This window comes from Ctenopharyngodon idella, chromosome 7 (genome assembly GCF_019924925.1).
Source record: "Ctenopharyngodon idella isolate HZGC_01 chromosome 7, HZGC01, whole genome shotgun sequence".
Classification (NCBI taxonomy): domain Eukaryota; kingdom Metazoa; phylum Chordata; class Actinopteri; order Cypriniformes; family Xenocyprididae; genus Ctenopharyngodon; species Ctenopharyngodon idella.
The window spans coordinates 36,683,445-36,699,348 of NC_067226.1; the positions used below are offsets into that span (position 1 = coordinate 36,683,445).

Consider the following 15,904-nt stretch of genomic DNA (forward strand, 5'->3'; position numbering starts at 1 on the left):
ATTTTGCAAACAAAATGACTCTTGTCGATTTCCTTAGTGGCTTCTTTATAGCTGAAGCCAAAATGAGTCCACACTTCAGCTCTGTATACTGCGGGAGCGGAATAATTCTATTGTCTTGTGAGCTGGGTTTGCTAATGCTAACACTAGCCATGCACGCACCTTCACCTTGCGCTTCTCCGGCTCCGCGTCAGTTTACGTTCTGAGATAACACTGTCATCTAGCGGTTGGGTTTTATACAGTCTGTGGTTTAAACTGAACACAAAGCCACAAATCTTTGATGTAAATAAATAAATATATGAATATCGATACAGTGCTTTTGAGAATCGATATTTTCTTACACCTCTAGCCGCCACAAATAAATCAATGTGTGGGAAACACTGTCCAAATGTGAGTCATGTTGTGGACACGCTCTTTCTGAAGCAACGCGATGAAACAAATAAACGGCAACTGAACAAAAATAATTCACAATGTTTTATTACAATATTGTTCTCGTTATAATGTTATGTAATATGACAGTCCCAAATTGATTTATCTCATATAATTGGGACTCCCAATCATATTCATTATCAGTTGTGCATTGCTGTCTGTGCTTGCATGCACGCTGAAGATGATCACCGGCATGCTTTACTACAGCGTTAATTCTTAACCAAATGCATCCTATATGAGATAAAATCAGATATAGATAGGCCTACACAAAATAAACGAAGGTGTAAGTAGCTGTAAAATGGTCCCAAACATACAGTAACTCCAGTGCGCTGGCTTCATTTTTCCTCTTGTCTGCTTTACATGTTTCGCGGTTGAGCAGCACTCACACGAATGAACCTGCTTAATCGACGATCGATTAAATGTATTAATCGACAATTAATCGATCGTTTATTAATCGTTAACATCCCTAATATGCACATTTCTTTGGATTTTTCCAAATATCTCATATCCCATTTCTCTCGGCAGATAAGTTGCGGTGAGTTGCAGATATCAAGAACAAAGTGAAAATGTGAGAGTTGCACCATTTAAAGATAATATAATATTTAATATTATTAATAATTTATGTTCTTTGAGTTAAGTTTGTCACAAAAAGTTACAGATCCTTTCTTTGACATTAAGAATACTTCATGTTATCTGTGGACCAAATCATTGTTAATAGCTATTTCACCATCTTCAGGTAAGAAAGCAGCAGTCAATTTCATATTTCAAAAGTTATGAAACACTCTCTCTGGCTACGTCTACACTAATCCAGACATATTTGAAAACAGTTTTCATTTAAAAATGCTCTCTGTCCACACTAGCGTTTCCAAAGTTTTCCATAAGTTTCTCGTCCACACTGAAACGCCTGAAGGCGCTTCATCTTACTGTGAATGCGTAAAACATAATAAAGGCTCACTGAGATGATACAGAGAAACCAGACATAATAAAGTTCTTCTTCATAATAAATTTCTAAGTTATTCTTCTGGCACAATCATTTTATTAGCAAAATATCTCACAACTTAGCGTTCAGGTGAAACTCAATCTCCAAACGCTATTGCTCTCATATTTTGCAAGGACAGCAATTGCAGGTAAATTTTCAGTCATCTTTACAGGAATGTTAAATGAAGATTGTAACGCAGTACGATCATAAAGTATCTTTAGCAACACTGAACAGGCACCTAACGGTCTAAACATATGGTATATTTATCAGTAGAATATGTATCACATAACTAAATGCGTCATCTTTTTCAAATACCTCCATTTTCACAGTTCATACTACAATGTGAAAATGCCATTTTCAAATGTATTTACTTGTATTCTCACTGAAGAGCTAAAAATAAATTTGAGTGTGTTGAAAGTTATGTTATTACATTACTCTGTGGCTGATATTGTTGCACATTGCAGTAAGCTAGATCGATATAAAAAAAATAAAGCTGGATGATAAAACTAAATGACATGCCATTAATTTTAAAATATATTGTATGGTGGAGAAAATGGTGTATTACTGTTACTTGAGGTAACATGTTACTCGAGGTAAATCAAGAAAACAAGAGATTCAAACAATAAGACTAACCACGTTGAGCTATATATCAATGATTAGTTTTCCATTGATAAAGGTATCCAAACAGTTACTCATCTGTGCAATAAAACACATAATATATTAAAGCGTCTTTGGTTTTTCCATGGTTTCTACAGAAGTAAAACTGAAATCGAGGGTAACGCGGATATAACATCATTGACAGGCGACGCAGTGACATGGGCCATTAAACTGGTTATTGTTGCTGATTTCTCTGGATTTAAACATTTTTGGAAACATTTGGGATAATGTAAGTACACAAGTCAAAAAATATATACAGCATAACATTGTTCTACTGTTAGAACAAGATATTTTAATCCAAAAATCTTGCGCCTTTAAGTTTAGTTGCAATTATGTTTTAAATGTATGTTTTTTTAATATGTTTTAATGTTTTTTTTACATTAAAAAAAATAAATACATTTTTTGAAATAATAATTGAGGATGATTATTTGTATTATAGCAGTATTCAACCTTATGTATAGGTAATTTCATTGTTTTTACAATTTTACAGTAAATATCCTTCATTAAACATTAAAAAGCTAAAGAAAATACAGAAGATTTTAAGTAAATTACATTTACAAACTGTTTTAATTACTGTGACAGTTATTTCAGTTTTGTGTCTTTTTTTGGTGCCATAGCTGCCGGAATATTACAGGTTTTTGTTTTTTGTTATCTTTAAAGTTGTAGAGTAACAGTGCCCTTTATAGGTTAAATTGTGTGTTGTTGTGACACGTTTGTTTATTTGTTGTGCTTTGTCCATTAAAGGTGCTGTATGTAATTTTTTGACTGTGCTAAATCATAAAAAAAATACCACAATATGTTTGCAGATATTTAGCAGACATGCTAAGTTCACATACTTGTTTCTCAGAAAAACAATGCTACAGACATGTATTCTACTTTGAAATGTGCATTCCATGTCGAAATGTCTGTCTTTGTTTTTTGTTGCCAATTTGCCCAATAAGATTTCGACACCCCGGGTTGTCAGTTGGCGGAAAACACAGCATATTGCAGCCATGGAAGCCAGCAAACGAACTGGGTCAGAGATTGCATATTCTTGGCATCCATAAAAAAGCTCTATGACCAGAGACGTTAGCTGATCAAAGCTTGTCGTTTTCTATTGTGAATTGCCCTCCCTGTTGCATGTCCTCCTTAATCTGGCAACCCACATGAGCATCAAGTCTGAGGAGGAGGGGGTGGGGGAAACTCTCTCCAATATTGTGAATTTAGACTGCAGTACCCATTTCAACCACTAGCTGTCAATACTGTATCTTTATGTAGTGGATTGAAAACGTGTTAAAGAAAAGCCAAAGTATGTAGTAGCATTATTATGGTACAATAATCCAACCATTTAAGACAATTAATTTCATAATTTGTTTATAACTACTATAATTTGCTGAGAACCGCATGTTTTTAGACAAGGTTAAACGATAAGATTAGCTGTTTGAATGGCTATGAGTTAAAACATGTTACAAAGTTAAGGATGGAAAAAAACTTGCCTTACATGTTAAATTGCCACTTTGAATAAGAAACATTATATGTGCATTGTGGAGATCCAGTTTTCTCCAGTACGTAGTTCTTAAGCTAATTAGGGCTAGGTTAAAAATATTGATTTATCAATTTTAATAAATGCTCATTTTGATCAGCCGTTAACCGATATTAATTCCTTAATCCCAAGAATCAATCTTTAAGTCTATGCCGGTTTCAGATGATGCGTGAACAAAACTTCACTAAAAATTATTTGTAGCATGCCTCCCATGCAATAAATCACAATATTAAGCTTATTAAGCTTTTGTTACTTTTTATATATATATATAGTGTTGGGTAAGTTACTTCAAAAAAGTAATTAATTACTAATTACATCATCAATGTTGTATTTAAAATACTTTTCTAATTACTCTGTCTGAAAAATAATTTAATTACTTAATAAGTAACTTAGTAATTACTTCTAAAAATCCCTATAAACCTTGACCAGATAGACAATACAAAGGAAACTCTTTTAATAATTTAGTCAAACATGGAATAGTTTAGCCTTTATAGCTTTTTAAAACATTTTAACTTTATTAAAACATATACTATAATACTTTTATTTACTTTATAATACTTACATTTTTTTAGTAACAAATAGGGATGTCACTATACCAAAAATCTAGTAGTCGGTACTGATACCACCAAAAGTGCACAATACTCGATACCACGGTAAAAATATATTAAAATACAAATAAAACAATGTTTTTGTTTTTTTTTTCCAGGTAGGTCTAATAGTAGTAGCCTAAGTAAAAATACCACAGAAATTGAATAGTCAAATATAAAATAACTCTGCATAGTCATAACTGTATAAATTAAATATAGATTAATCCTTATTAAAGCTTTTCTTTTGTTGTTTGATTATCAGGCAGCCAACAGTAGACAGTAGCATGTTTTAAAGGCTGCTGTCACTAAGACCTAATGGACGGAGACAATATGCTGTATACGCCAAGACGGGCATTTTGACGTAACTGTGTGTGTATTTGAACGTTTATGTGTAATAAACCGCGAAAATCTGACACTCGCGAGAGGCGGCTATGTGTGTGCGCTTTGGTTGAGAGCGCACTGACTGAAGACCGTCTCTCAGAAAGCGCGCGCAGTTTTTTCTCTCTAGGATATAGCTTACATTTTACCATAATGTTCTTGCCTACCTGTATCAAAAAAGTTAAGTAATTGGAATATTTCCATCCTGCAAAACAGCCACTCGCTTCTGCCGACATCTTCAAACAGCGACTACGCAGCCAACTGGTGCGAAGTTGCGAACTCATGCGCAACTGCACTACAGCTAACGATTTTAAAAAGGCAGCGTTCACTTTTACCTTTAGACGACAAGTTTAGATTTTAAAATCAATATTGATTTAAACAGAACTGTTGAACTAATTTACAATATGTAACGCAAGTACATTATAAGTAACTGTAATTAAATTACCTAAAAATGAACAGTAATCCCTTACTTTACTTTTTCAGTGGATAAGTAATTTAATTACAGTAACGCGTTACTTAGTAAAGCGTTACACCCAACACTGGATATGTAACTGTTTTTGCAAAAACATGCAGTTACGACAACAAAATTTTAGATACCAGTGTAAATGTATAATTCTCTATTCCAATTCTGATACCACAGCCATACCAACTAGCAAGTCTAACTAATATAAATTTCAAACATTATTAAAGACAAACAGTCAGTAATAAAATAAGAACAAAATCAAATTACAAGCAAAAGTCCAAATAAATACAGTACAACAAAGATACAAATGAAATAAACAGTGCTTTTCAGGTTTTTCAGGTAGGTCTGAAAGTAGGCTAGTTTTCAGGTACAGGAATTTAATAAAGCAAATGTAAAATAACACTGCACAGTCTTCACTGTATAAATTAAACATCCTTATGAATTAATCCTTATTCAAGTTACAAAAGTTATTCAGTCAAGAGCAGCGAGTGATTTTTCTTTGTCGTTTGTTGTGATTTACATTAAAACCACAGATAACAATATTAGGCTGTTGTCACTTTAAGAGCAAATGCACGGATCTAATTTACTGATACTGTAGAGATGCGTTTACTTTTACTAACTGTTTACATTCATTTAAAACATAACCGAAGTAAATGTTTACTAGTATACTCACTATTTTTTGACATAATTTTGTGTGAATTTGTCCGCTAAAGTGCAAAAAGACGTGAAATAGAGCTCAGTTTAGTATTTGCACGATGCCGCCGACGCAGCTTTCTGGGCACGCACTTCGGATGTGTGCGTTAATGTCTGTTCATGTTCATGCATTGTTAGAATTCATAAAAATTTTACTGGCCAACTGATGAGTGACACCGTTTCATTTATTCGCCAACGCCGATTTTCACTTTCATTTGGCGCTTGGTGAGTATTAATTTTAAGCCCCCGCATACATACATACACACACACACACACACACACTACACATACCTGTACATATATACATATATGGGTGTGTGATATGACGATTTTAGATTGTCTCCACAATCTGCCTTTGAAGAAAGATCGTATCGTGCTTCAGCGCACATCAGTTGCCCGGTTGCATGAAAGTTATAAAGGATAAGGGTACCCTTAGTGAAACATGGGTTGCAAGAAAAGAAAAACCTAAGGGTCCACTTAAGGAACCTTAAGGCTGTCATTATGTATTTCCCTGAATTACTTGTTAAAAGTTCTGTTATGTGTTGCAACATACTAGGGCTGGGCGGTATATCGAGTTTGTACGATATACCGATATACAGGTGCTGGTCATATAATTAGAATATCGTGAAAAAGTTCATTTTTTTTATTGTAAATTATTTTAAAAAATGAAACTTTCATATATTCTAGATTCCCTACATGTAAAGTAAAGCATTTCAAAAGTTTTTTTTTTTTTAATTTGTTGATTAGAGCGTACAGCTAATGAAAGTCCAAAATCCAGTATCTCAAAATATTAGAATATTTACATTTGAGTTTGATTAAATGACCATCCCTACAGTATAAATTCCGGGTATCTTTTGTTCTTTGAAACCACACTAATGGGGAAGACTGCTGACTTGGCAATGGTCCAGGAGACAATCATTGACACCCTCCACAAAGAGAGTAAGTCACAGAAGGTCATTACTGAATGGGGTGGCTGTTTACAGAGTGATGTATCAAAGCATATTAAATGTAAAGTTGACTGGAAGGAAGAAATTGGGTAGGCAAAGGTGCACAAGCAACAGGGATGACCGCAAGCTTGAGAATACTGTCAAGTAAAGCCGATTCAAACACTTGGGAGAGCTTCACAATGAGTAGAATGAAGCCGGAGTCAGCGCATCAAGAGTCACCACACTCAGACATCTTCAGGAAAAGGACTACCAAGCCACTTCTGAACCAGAGACAACGTCAGAAGCATCTTACCTGGGCTAAGGAGAAAAAGAACTGGATAGTGAACAGTGGTCGAAAGTCCTCTTTTCAGATAAAAGTAAATTTTGCATTTCATGTTGAAATCATGGTCCCAGAGTCTGAAGGAAGACTGGAGAGGCACAGAATCCAAGCTGCTTGAAGTCTAGTGTGAAGTTTCTGAAGTCAATAATGATTTGGGGGGGCCGTGACGTCTGCTGGTGTTGGTCCATTGTGTTTTATCAAGTGCAAAGTCAATGCAGCCATCTTCCAGGAGATTTTGGAGCACTTTATGCTTCCATCTGCTGACAAGCTTTATGGAGATGCTGATTTCCTTTTCCAGCAGGACTTTAGCATCTGCCCACAGTGCAAAAACCACTTCCAAGTGGTTTGCTGACCATGATATTACTGTGCTTTATTGGCCAGCCAATATGCCTGACCTGAATCTATGGGATATTTTCAAGAGAAAGATGAGAAACAGTCGATCCAACAATATACAGATGATCTGAAGGCTCAATAGTGCCTCAGCAGTGCCACAGGCTGATCACTTCCATGCCACACTTCACTGATGCAGTAATTTGTGCTAGGAGCAAGTCATTTGCTGTAATATGTCCTGCCGATCAAGTATTGAGTGCACAAAAGAACATACTTTAAAGAACTTGAACTTTTCTGTTTTGCAAATCCATTTTTTGATTGATCTTAGGAAATATTCTAATATTTTGAAATACTGGATTTTGGACTTTCATGAGCTGTACGCTCTAATCATCAAAATTTTAAAAAAAAACTTTTGAAATGTTTTACTTTACATGTAGGGAATCTAGAATATATGAAAGTTTCATTTTAAAAAATAATTTATAATAAAAACATGAACTTTTTGATGATATTCTAATTATATGACCAGCACCTGTATGTTTAATATACGATACGGAATGAGGCGATACCGTTTATATCGATATACAGTAGTTTTACACGAGCACATCTGAAAAACAGCGGTGGATGTCACAGAGTGCTGCTGCGGGGAAAATGCATAATACAATTTGGCTTAAACATGAGACATGCTTAATATTAAGGGCTTTAAAAATAACTCGTAAGATTAAGATATAGTAAACACGTAGGCCTATCGTTTAAAGCGGCTTGCCCCGTCAGATGCTCTGACAGATTCATGTGCTGACAGATATTTGCGCTGTTTAATGCTTTTGTGACGTGGTGTTTTTCTAAGCGCATAACTTACATTTCACAGGTATATTCTCCATCTGTAAATGTTAGAAAGTCATACAAATATTTCCATTTTGCTGTCAGGAGTGGACGAGCCTTCTGCTAGTGAATCTCATTCTCCTCTAAACTCGCCCTAATTCTGACTAAAATATACATTTTGATAAAATGTTTGTTGTTGAACAATAAATGTGCTATGTAGAATTTGAAACCTACAAGTACGTGTATTTTTATGATAGCAGTAACATAATATATAAATATATAGCTAATTAGTCTTTTTTTTAGTCTAGTGAATTTAACTTCTGCTTTAAAAAGCATTTTTATATTTAGATTGTAACGTTACAATGTTAGAATGTGAAGTAACTTTCTCTTTTTTGCACATACTGTAGGCCTATTAGTGTGCCAGACTACATGGTTACATTCACTATATTTGTATTAATAGCTTTCAATATAAACACTGTTATAGGACAACATTAGGCAGGATGTTAAATTAAGATTTTTAAAAAGTAAATACAGATTATTTTTTTCTAAATCCAAATAGAAAAATGTAGAAAATACCGAGATATATACCTTAGATAGATAGATAGATAGATACTCAGGGTGGTTGCTAATGTGTTGCTAAGCAGTTGCTAGGGTACTCAGGCTGGTTGCTAGGGTGTTGCTATGATGTTGCTGGGGTACTCGGGTAGGGTGTTGCTATGTAGTTGCTGGAATGTACAATCACAATCCTAGCATGTTACCATAACATGCTAAATTCTAGATAGATAGATAGATTATAAATATTAGAATGTAAGCTTAAGTGAATCTAAATGGCTTAGAAATATTAGATAGAATGTAAGCTTACATGAGTTTACGGAGCCCCGCACATGACATGCAGGAAAAAAAAGTACATCGTGCACATGATTTAGCTTACCATTTTCCTACAGTTGGAGTTTGAAGAGTCTTGGCTCATTTGAACATTTCGCTAATGTAAGCCTATGGGATTTTTTTCTGAGTTTTGATCATCGTTTTTTTTTTTTTTTTTTTTTGTATTATTATTATTATTAAGGAAAAACTCTTAAGTCCGAACAGTTAGAAAAGATGTAGCACACTAAAAGTCAGAACAGTCTGAAGGTCTGGCCCGAGTTTGGTGGTTATAGTTTGAAAACACTAGTCAAAAATGTTAGTCTCAAAATAATAATTATATAATAATAATGTTTAAATTAAAGAACATTGTGTTGGCTTTCTCAAGCCAACATAATATTATTATTATTATTATTATTATTATTAAAACATCTCTATTTCAGCAGCAGTAAAAATAATAATAATAATAATAATTTTAAGTGTGAAAACTACAATCTAAGACTAAATGAATAGTAGTTACCTCTTAGACATGGGTCCCAGTGCAGATTACACAGAAAGCAGCAGAGTTTTTAACTACTCATTGCCTCGTGACAAAATATAGACGGGTTCCCTAGATGATGCATGATGATTTCGTATTCTCTTCAGTAGAAGTTTCAGATATCCTACCCTTAAAATGCAGTGACTATTGATTGTAGTACGATGATCACGTAAGAAGTACAGTGAGGTTGATTCTTCTTCTTCTTTTGGTTTCATAGCGGGTTGCAAACCAACTTCATAGAAGCATACCGCCACCTACTGGGATGGGTTGTAAATTCAATATTTCTCACGTAATCCCTATTTTCTAATTTTTAATCCACTAATTCTAATAAATCTCACGATTGCATTCATTTGTTTTCCCGCATTTTGACCATTGTTTAGTATATTACTTATTGAGAATTATTCTTATCCTAAAGATTGCAATTCTTCCTTAAGATTCATCCTTTCTCTTTCATATGCATATATCATCAATAAATGCTCCACTGTATCCTCTATTAAACACATAAGGGTCATTCTACAGAGATGTCCACTTTTGGTATGGCAAGTTGTCTTAAAATGTATTTCTTTTTCTAACATTTAAAGTTAGACCACATTATTAGATTACCCTTTGACTTTATGATGTGGTAGATTTTCCCCTACGCACCTGACTAAAGTTTACCTGTTTACCTGCGGCGTCTCCTAATCGACACCCAAGTGACTACTGGCGACACTCAATACCTGTTTACCTGGGGCGTCTCCTAATCGACACCCGAGCGTCTACTGGCAACACTCAATAATATACCTGATCTTCCGGGGTGTCTCCAATCGACACCCAATAATATACCTGATCTTCCGGGGCGTCTCCTAATCGACACCCAATAATATTTCGGTCAACGTCTTGACCCTTTTAAACCTAGTGCTTTCTAACTTGCTGCGCAGCAATAACCAGATAGACTCCAGACTATGCCTTAGAATATGCTTTATTCACGGCCGGAGGACCTCGTATCAATCGAAGAGAATCCCACTAGCAAGAAGAATACAACAGTTTATATAGGATAGGAGCATGGTAAAGCATTCTACAATATGATTGGTTCTTCATATGTCAAACCCTCATGTTACTAAAGCAAGATCTGCCCAAATCATATGTTTATTAGTTCGTTGGTTACTCAATATCATGGGGCTATTATATTTAGATAGTTGTCTAGCTGTCCCTAAGTTTCATTTCCCCTTTTCTTATATTTGGACATGATTCAGACACACACTGACTTAGGCCCATGCAAAGTTTGAGGACATTTAGGTTTTAAAAGCATATAAATGTTATTCCTGCCAGGAAAAAGAAATGTTAGTTATGATTAATTAAAAAATTCCATCACAATGAGTACACATAAATGACAGCTTAATGATGTTTTGTTGTTGTTGTTGTTTTTGTGCATATATTTAAAGACCGCACATACCATTTTTTTGTGTTACTGGTGTTACCTTACTTCTTTGGCAATATTAAAGGATTTTACAAAATATTATTTCTCACTTTTATAACACATGCAGTCAGAGTTACAGAAAAATAATGATAATGCAACAAATAAGGAGGTTAGGTTTTATTTATTTTAGTCAGGTTTGTTAAAAGTGTGATTGAATGATGTCAGTTCATTTGCGCAACCATGTAGCCTATTTGCTACAACAATGAAAATATTTGAAAAACAGTTAAGTAATGATGCAATCTTTTAAATCTTAATTCTTAAATGCAGCAGAAATTAATTATTATCATGGCACATGTGACACATTTTATTTAATGTGACAGAAAAAAAAAAAAAAAAAAACAGTAACACCAGTGACATATAAGACCAAAGATCCTTATTCTTCACCTAATTAAGTAGATGAGACTAAATTGTTACATTTGGTATACAATAAAAGACTTATCATTGACACTTAGTAAAGGCAGTCAGTAAAAGATCATAAACAACATTTTAAAAATGTCTGTAAAATACGCTGTCCATAAAGTCGCTTGCTGCTTCTCAGCTGCACTCAATTTAGCCATACCTGACCAAAGGAGGATTAACAATGAGAAAGAAAAGATAGAATCATGAAATCTTAGTGCTATTTTATGCAAATGTACTAAATGAATAGCTTTGAATAAAGTTTATCTATAAATGGGTGTCACTGGTGTTACTGATCTTTACTGGTGTTACCCATAAGGAAGGTGACACTAGTGACAGTAACACCAGTCACTAGTGGCAATTTTCATGAAAAATGCATTTTACAAAATGGCTGCTGCAAGTTATCAAACCACATGTTGTCAATCATGGTAGTAGTTTAATCCATTTGTATTCTAGTTTTTTAAAATTCCATGACAATAAAGTAGGTCATACCAGTGAGTTCAACTAAAAGCTTCATATGAATTCATAAGATAAATGAGAAAATTTCTGATAACTGAAAAGAGACAGTGGACTTTCCATGGGCTTTTCTTCATACATCTTCAAGAAATAGGAAAAAGGAAGTCAAGTGATGTCATCAGTGTGATTTTTATTTCAAAATAAAAGATTTCTGTTAAATGGTAACACCAGTGACACAACTCCAGAGGACCACTATTTTCATTGTATATTTTATAATATTTATTCGCCATTTTGTTTTGTTTTTAATGTCATTTACATCATATATTTGATAGTTATGTATACATTATTTTATTTTAAATTGTAGAACAGTTTCTGACCTCTAAATAAAGCACTTTTCCTCTGTACATGACTGTGGGGACGAGCACTTCTCTGGTGCTTGGAATTCTATATAATTAATTAAAAACAAATATTGCCACATTGATGGCTCAAGAAGGTGTAATTGTTTGAATAACATATTGTTTCATTTTAAAATATAAAGAAATTGTAATCCTATGTTTTTCAAGTGTAATATTTCTGTAAAGGCTAGGGACAGAAAAGTGGACATTTCTGTAGAATGACCCATAAACCATAATACATAAACCTGTGTTATGTTTCCCTTTAATCTGTAATGTGTGTTTAAGATTTGAATGTCGTAATATAATGTAATCATGATTTGTTAAAATGTCAATTCTATTTGTTTCCAATGATTGTAAATTCATAGGAACCACCACAGAACATAATACGTATCTGTTATTTTGTAACCCATTCTAATGCCATTTTCCTTAATTTTTTTTATGCAGCTTTAACTTCAGGTTGAACTAGTAACCAAGGTGGCATTGGATGTATTGCAACTATTTGAGCAAATGACTTTAAGTCTAGAACAGTTTCTTTAGTTTGCGCTTTCAGGCCCCTAAAGACGCTGTTGTTTTGTTAATGAACAGCCAAAACGCACAAAAAGCTTTCCGTTTTTTAGTTGAAAATGGTGTTGTGTAAATTGGCCTTTAAAAACAAAACAAAATGAAGGAAAGAAAAGTATACCGTGTGGGAGCATTTTAGTGAAGTATTTAACCGGGACCAATCAAGCGCTATACAGTATGTGATAATTAGAAATGGACAATTACGCTTACGCTTTCATTCAGCTGTGGCTAGTGGTTTCATTCACTCTGAGATTCAAGTTTCCTGAGACAGTCGGAGATGTATACTGAAGGCTCACTTTAGTACATTTATGTGTTTTTTGCAAGTGAGTTTTAACAACTCACTTGCACTTATTTGGAAATGAGTGTTTGTATAGCCTATAATGTTTGAAAATCTTTCACATCCACACACACACACACAGGTTTGTTTTGCTATCAAAGTGAGGACATTCCATAGGCGTAATCAGGGGTTAAATTGGGATTTGTTATGTGGGGGGGCTCTGTGGTTTCAGGCTTTCGAGGAGTGCACATGTGTATGCAAAGCCTACAAAATCTTATCAATTGACAAACTGTAAAAAATAAGTTGACAGAGCCCTCTGCTATGAACACTAAAATGCAGATCAAAATCATTCTAGATGCTGGCAGTGTGCAAAGCTACATCTGATAACAATAAAATCTTTTTGTAGGCCTAAAGAAGAGCATATCAATACAAAATACAGGGTTCGACATAAAGCCTTGTCATGTGCTTGTTTAAGAAAATTGGTCACTTGTCTGAGCAAAAAAGTTGCTTCCCTGGAAAAAAAATGTGATTTTTTTTGGTGTAAATATAATTCTGAAGCTATATTCTCAACAGTGTTCCATCAGCTTTTGCATATTTATATCTGCGTATTTGTGATATTTACCCCAAGGGCATTTCCCCCCCTAATCTTATTACATGCTTCATCTTTTATTTCAATTTTTTTACATTTGATTAATCAATTCAATAAGAAAAATAAAGCAGGACTGTTACGAATCAAATTAAATAATTTACACTGAAAAATTACAACTGCATTAAATAATGTTATGATATTCTTTAAATATTTTTGAATGTACAAATAAGAAATGTAAACATGAAACTGTTTGGAACTATTTTCACTGCTGAAATAGAACAAAAACAGTCAGTAATGCGTCTAAAATGTAAGTGACTTTATTAACTTGTATTGAATTTACTTCACTTATTATTGAATGAATAAAAGTGTCACATTTTCAATCGTGATTCCAATAACACGGAAAACAGCACTCTTGATCGTGTTATGTTACGTAACTGTATCATATGTTATAAATATAAAAACCCTCCACATTTTGAATTTTTACAGCAGCATGTTTTCTTGGTGCTGCACACATTTGTTTCGATTTCTCCTCGAGAGGCTGGGCGAGCCTCAACAGCGCAACCTTGTTACTGTCAGCATATTATACGTTATATATTATTATTATTCATTATCAATCGCCACTTACACTAAATGTAATAGAATCATGCTTGCGTTTTGGTGATTCCCTAGCTATTTTTGTTATTGATGTGTTAATCAGGACAAGTAAAACTCTCTTTCTCCTGCCCCTTCAAAAAATTAAGCGTTAATGTCGAGCCCTGATAAGCCTATGTGCCGGGGCTCAGCCCCGGACGGCCCCGGCCCAATTGAACCCCTGAGCGTAATGGTTTTTATACTGCATTTTTACATTTTTAATAAAACATTGTTCAGTATGTTTTTTAAGCTATTTTAAATATGAGGACTCATGAAATGTCCTCATATTTCATGTTTACGTCATAATACCAGTATAATACCCATGTCATTATACAAATTTGTGTCCTCATAAATCACAAAAACGTACACACACACACACACACACACACACACACACATTTGTGTTTCCACAGGTTTATATTATTTAAAACTGAGGTGATGATATTTTCCATCCCGTAATCTTAAACAGACTCATACACACTATTTCCACACTGAATACAAGACAGTCGTTTAAGGTCTACATTTATGAGACTTTTATGATGCTTTTACATTATTCAGAAATTCTTTTGTGTTTGACAGCAGAAAGAAAGTCATATGTGTTTGTAATTTTAAGTGAACTGTTTTCCTACTAAGGAAAAATGACTAAACTACTAAGAAAATTGAATCAATAATCAAACAGAAACTACAAACTACAACACAAATGGATGTTAACAAAACTGAATGCCAAGTAGATGAGTAACGGATTGGATGAAGCAATGAATGGGTAATTAGCAGTCTATGAGGAAGTCAATTGTGGTCTTTCTGGATGCTGGTATTAAAAATAGTAAATAAGCATTTACAATGAATACAGATAACGTGTCTAATGTATCTATCTGTGTACATTGACCCTAGATAAACAGTCTCTACACAAATAGCAATCTCATTTAGCAACAACCTAATGCCAAGGCCTTTGGGAAAAGGTTTGGTTAGCTTATATTTACGTTTCACTTGGTCAGGTGATCAGTCCGGGAATGGGAAACGTTGTCCACTGGTATCCTTCCGTTTGCAGTGATAGACTGGATTGCTTTCCAACACCTGCAGAGCTGCACTGAGTGCTGGAGGTCTTTGTGTAATCCAGAGAACTGTAGGTCAGATGGTGGTCGGTCCGTAGGATCTTCTGTAGGTTGGAGGTACTTGAGTTATGCAGGTCGGGAGTCCTCTGCAGAAGCACTTGGGCTGCTTGAAGATCCGTGCGGTGAAAGGTTTACTCGCAAGAGTCTCACCTTGGTCGTGCTGTTGTTCTTCCCTCGTCAGGTCAGAAACTCAGAACAAGGGTTTGTTCAGTTGGGGAAGCTTTTATTCCTTCCTGTTGGGGAGGGGATTACAAATCCCCACCTTTCCTGATGTGGTGATGTGACTGGGTCACAGCATTCCAGGTGTCCGTCCCTTAACACGCCCACCTTTCATCCTGTGAAACTTCCACAGTTAAATAAAACAATGTCTTTAGGACCTTGGAAATGCTTTATTTCTTTTTCAAACCTTTCTCAAAGTCCTTGTGGCAGTGTTCTGAACCCGTAGAGTCCAAACTTGATGTGAATTGGTTGAGGTATCACACTTCTGTCTCAGTGGGTGCTGTTGTATTGACA

The 15,904-nt window shown here is 34.6% G+C and overlaps 1 protein-coding gene across 1 annotated transcript in view; it reads right to left on the reverse strand.

Moving 5' to 3' along the window:
* The window catches only part of fastkd3 (FAST kinase domains 3), a 31,909-nt gene extending 22,152 nt beyond the window's left edge, over positions 1 to 9,757 (reverse strand). The window contains exon 1 of the mRNA XM_051901269.1: positions 9,648 to 9,757. Within this exon, the coding sequence (XP_051757229.1) occupies positions 9,648 to 9,734 (87 nt within the window). The 5' untranslated portion in view covers positions 9,735 to 9,757. The remainder of the gene's footprint in view (positions 1 to 9,647) is intronic.
* Positions 9,758 to 15,904: the final 6,147 nt, after the last annotated feature.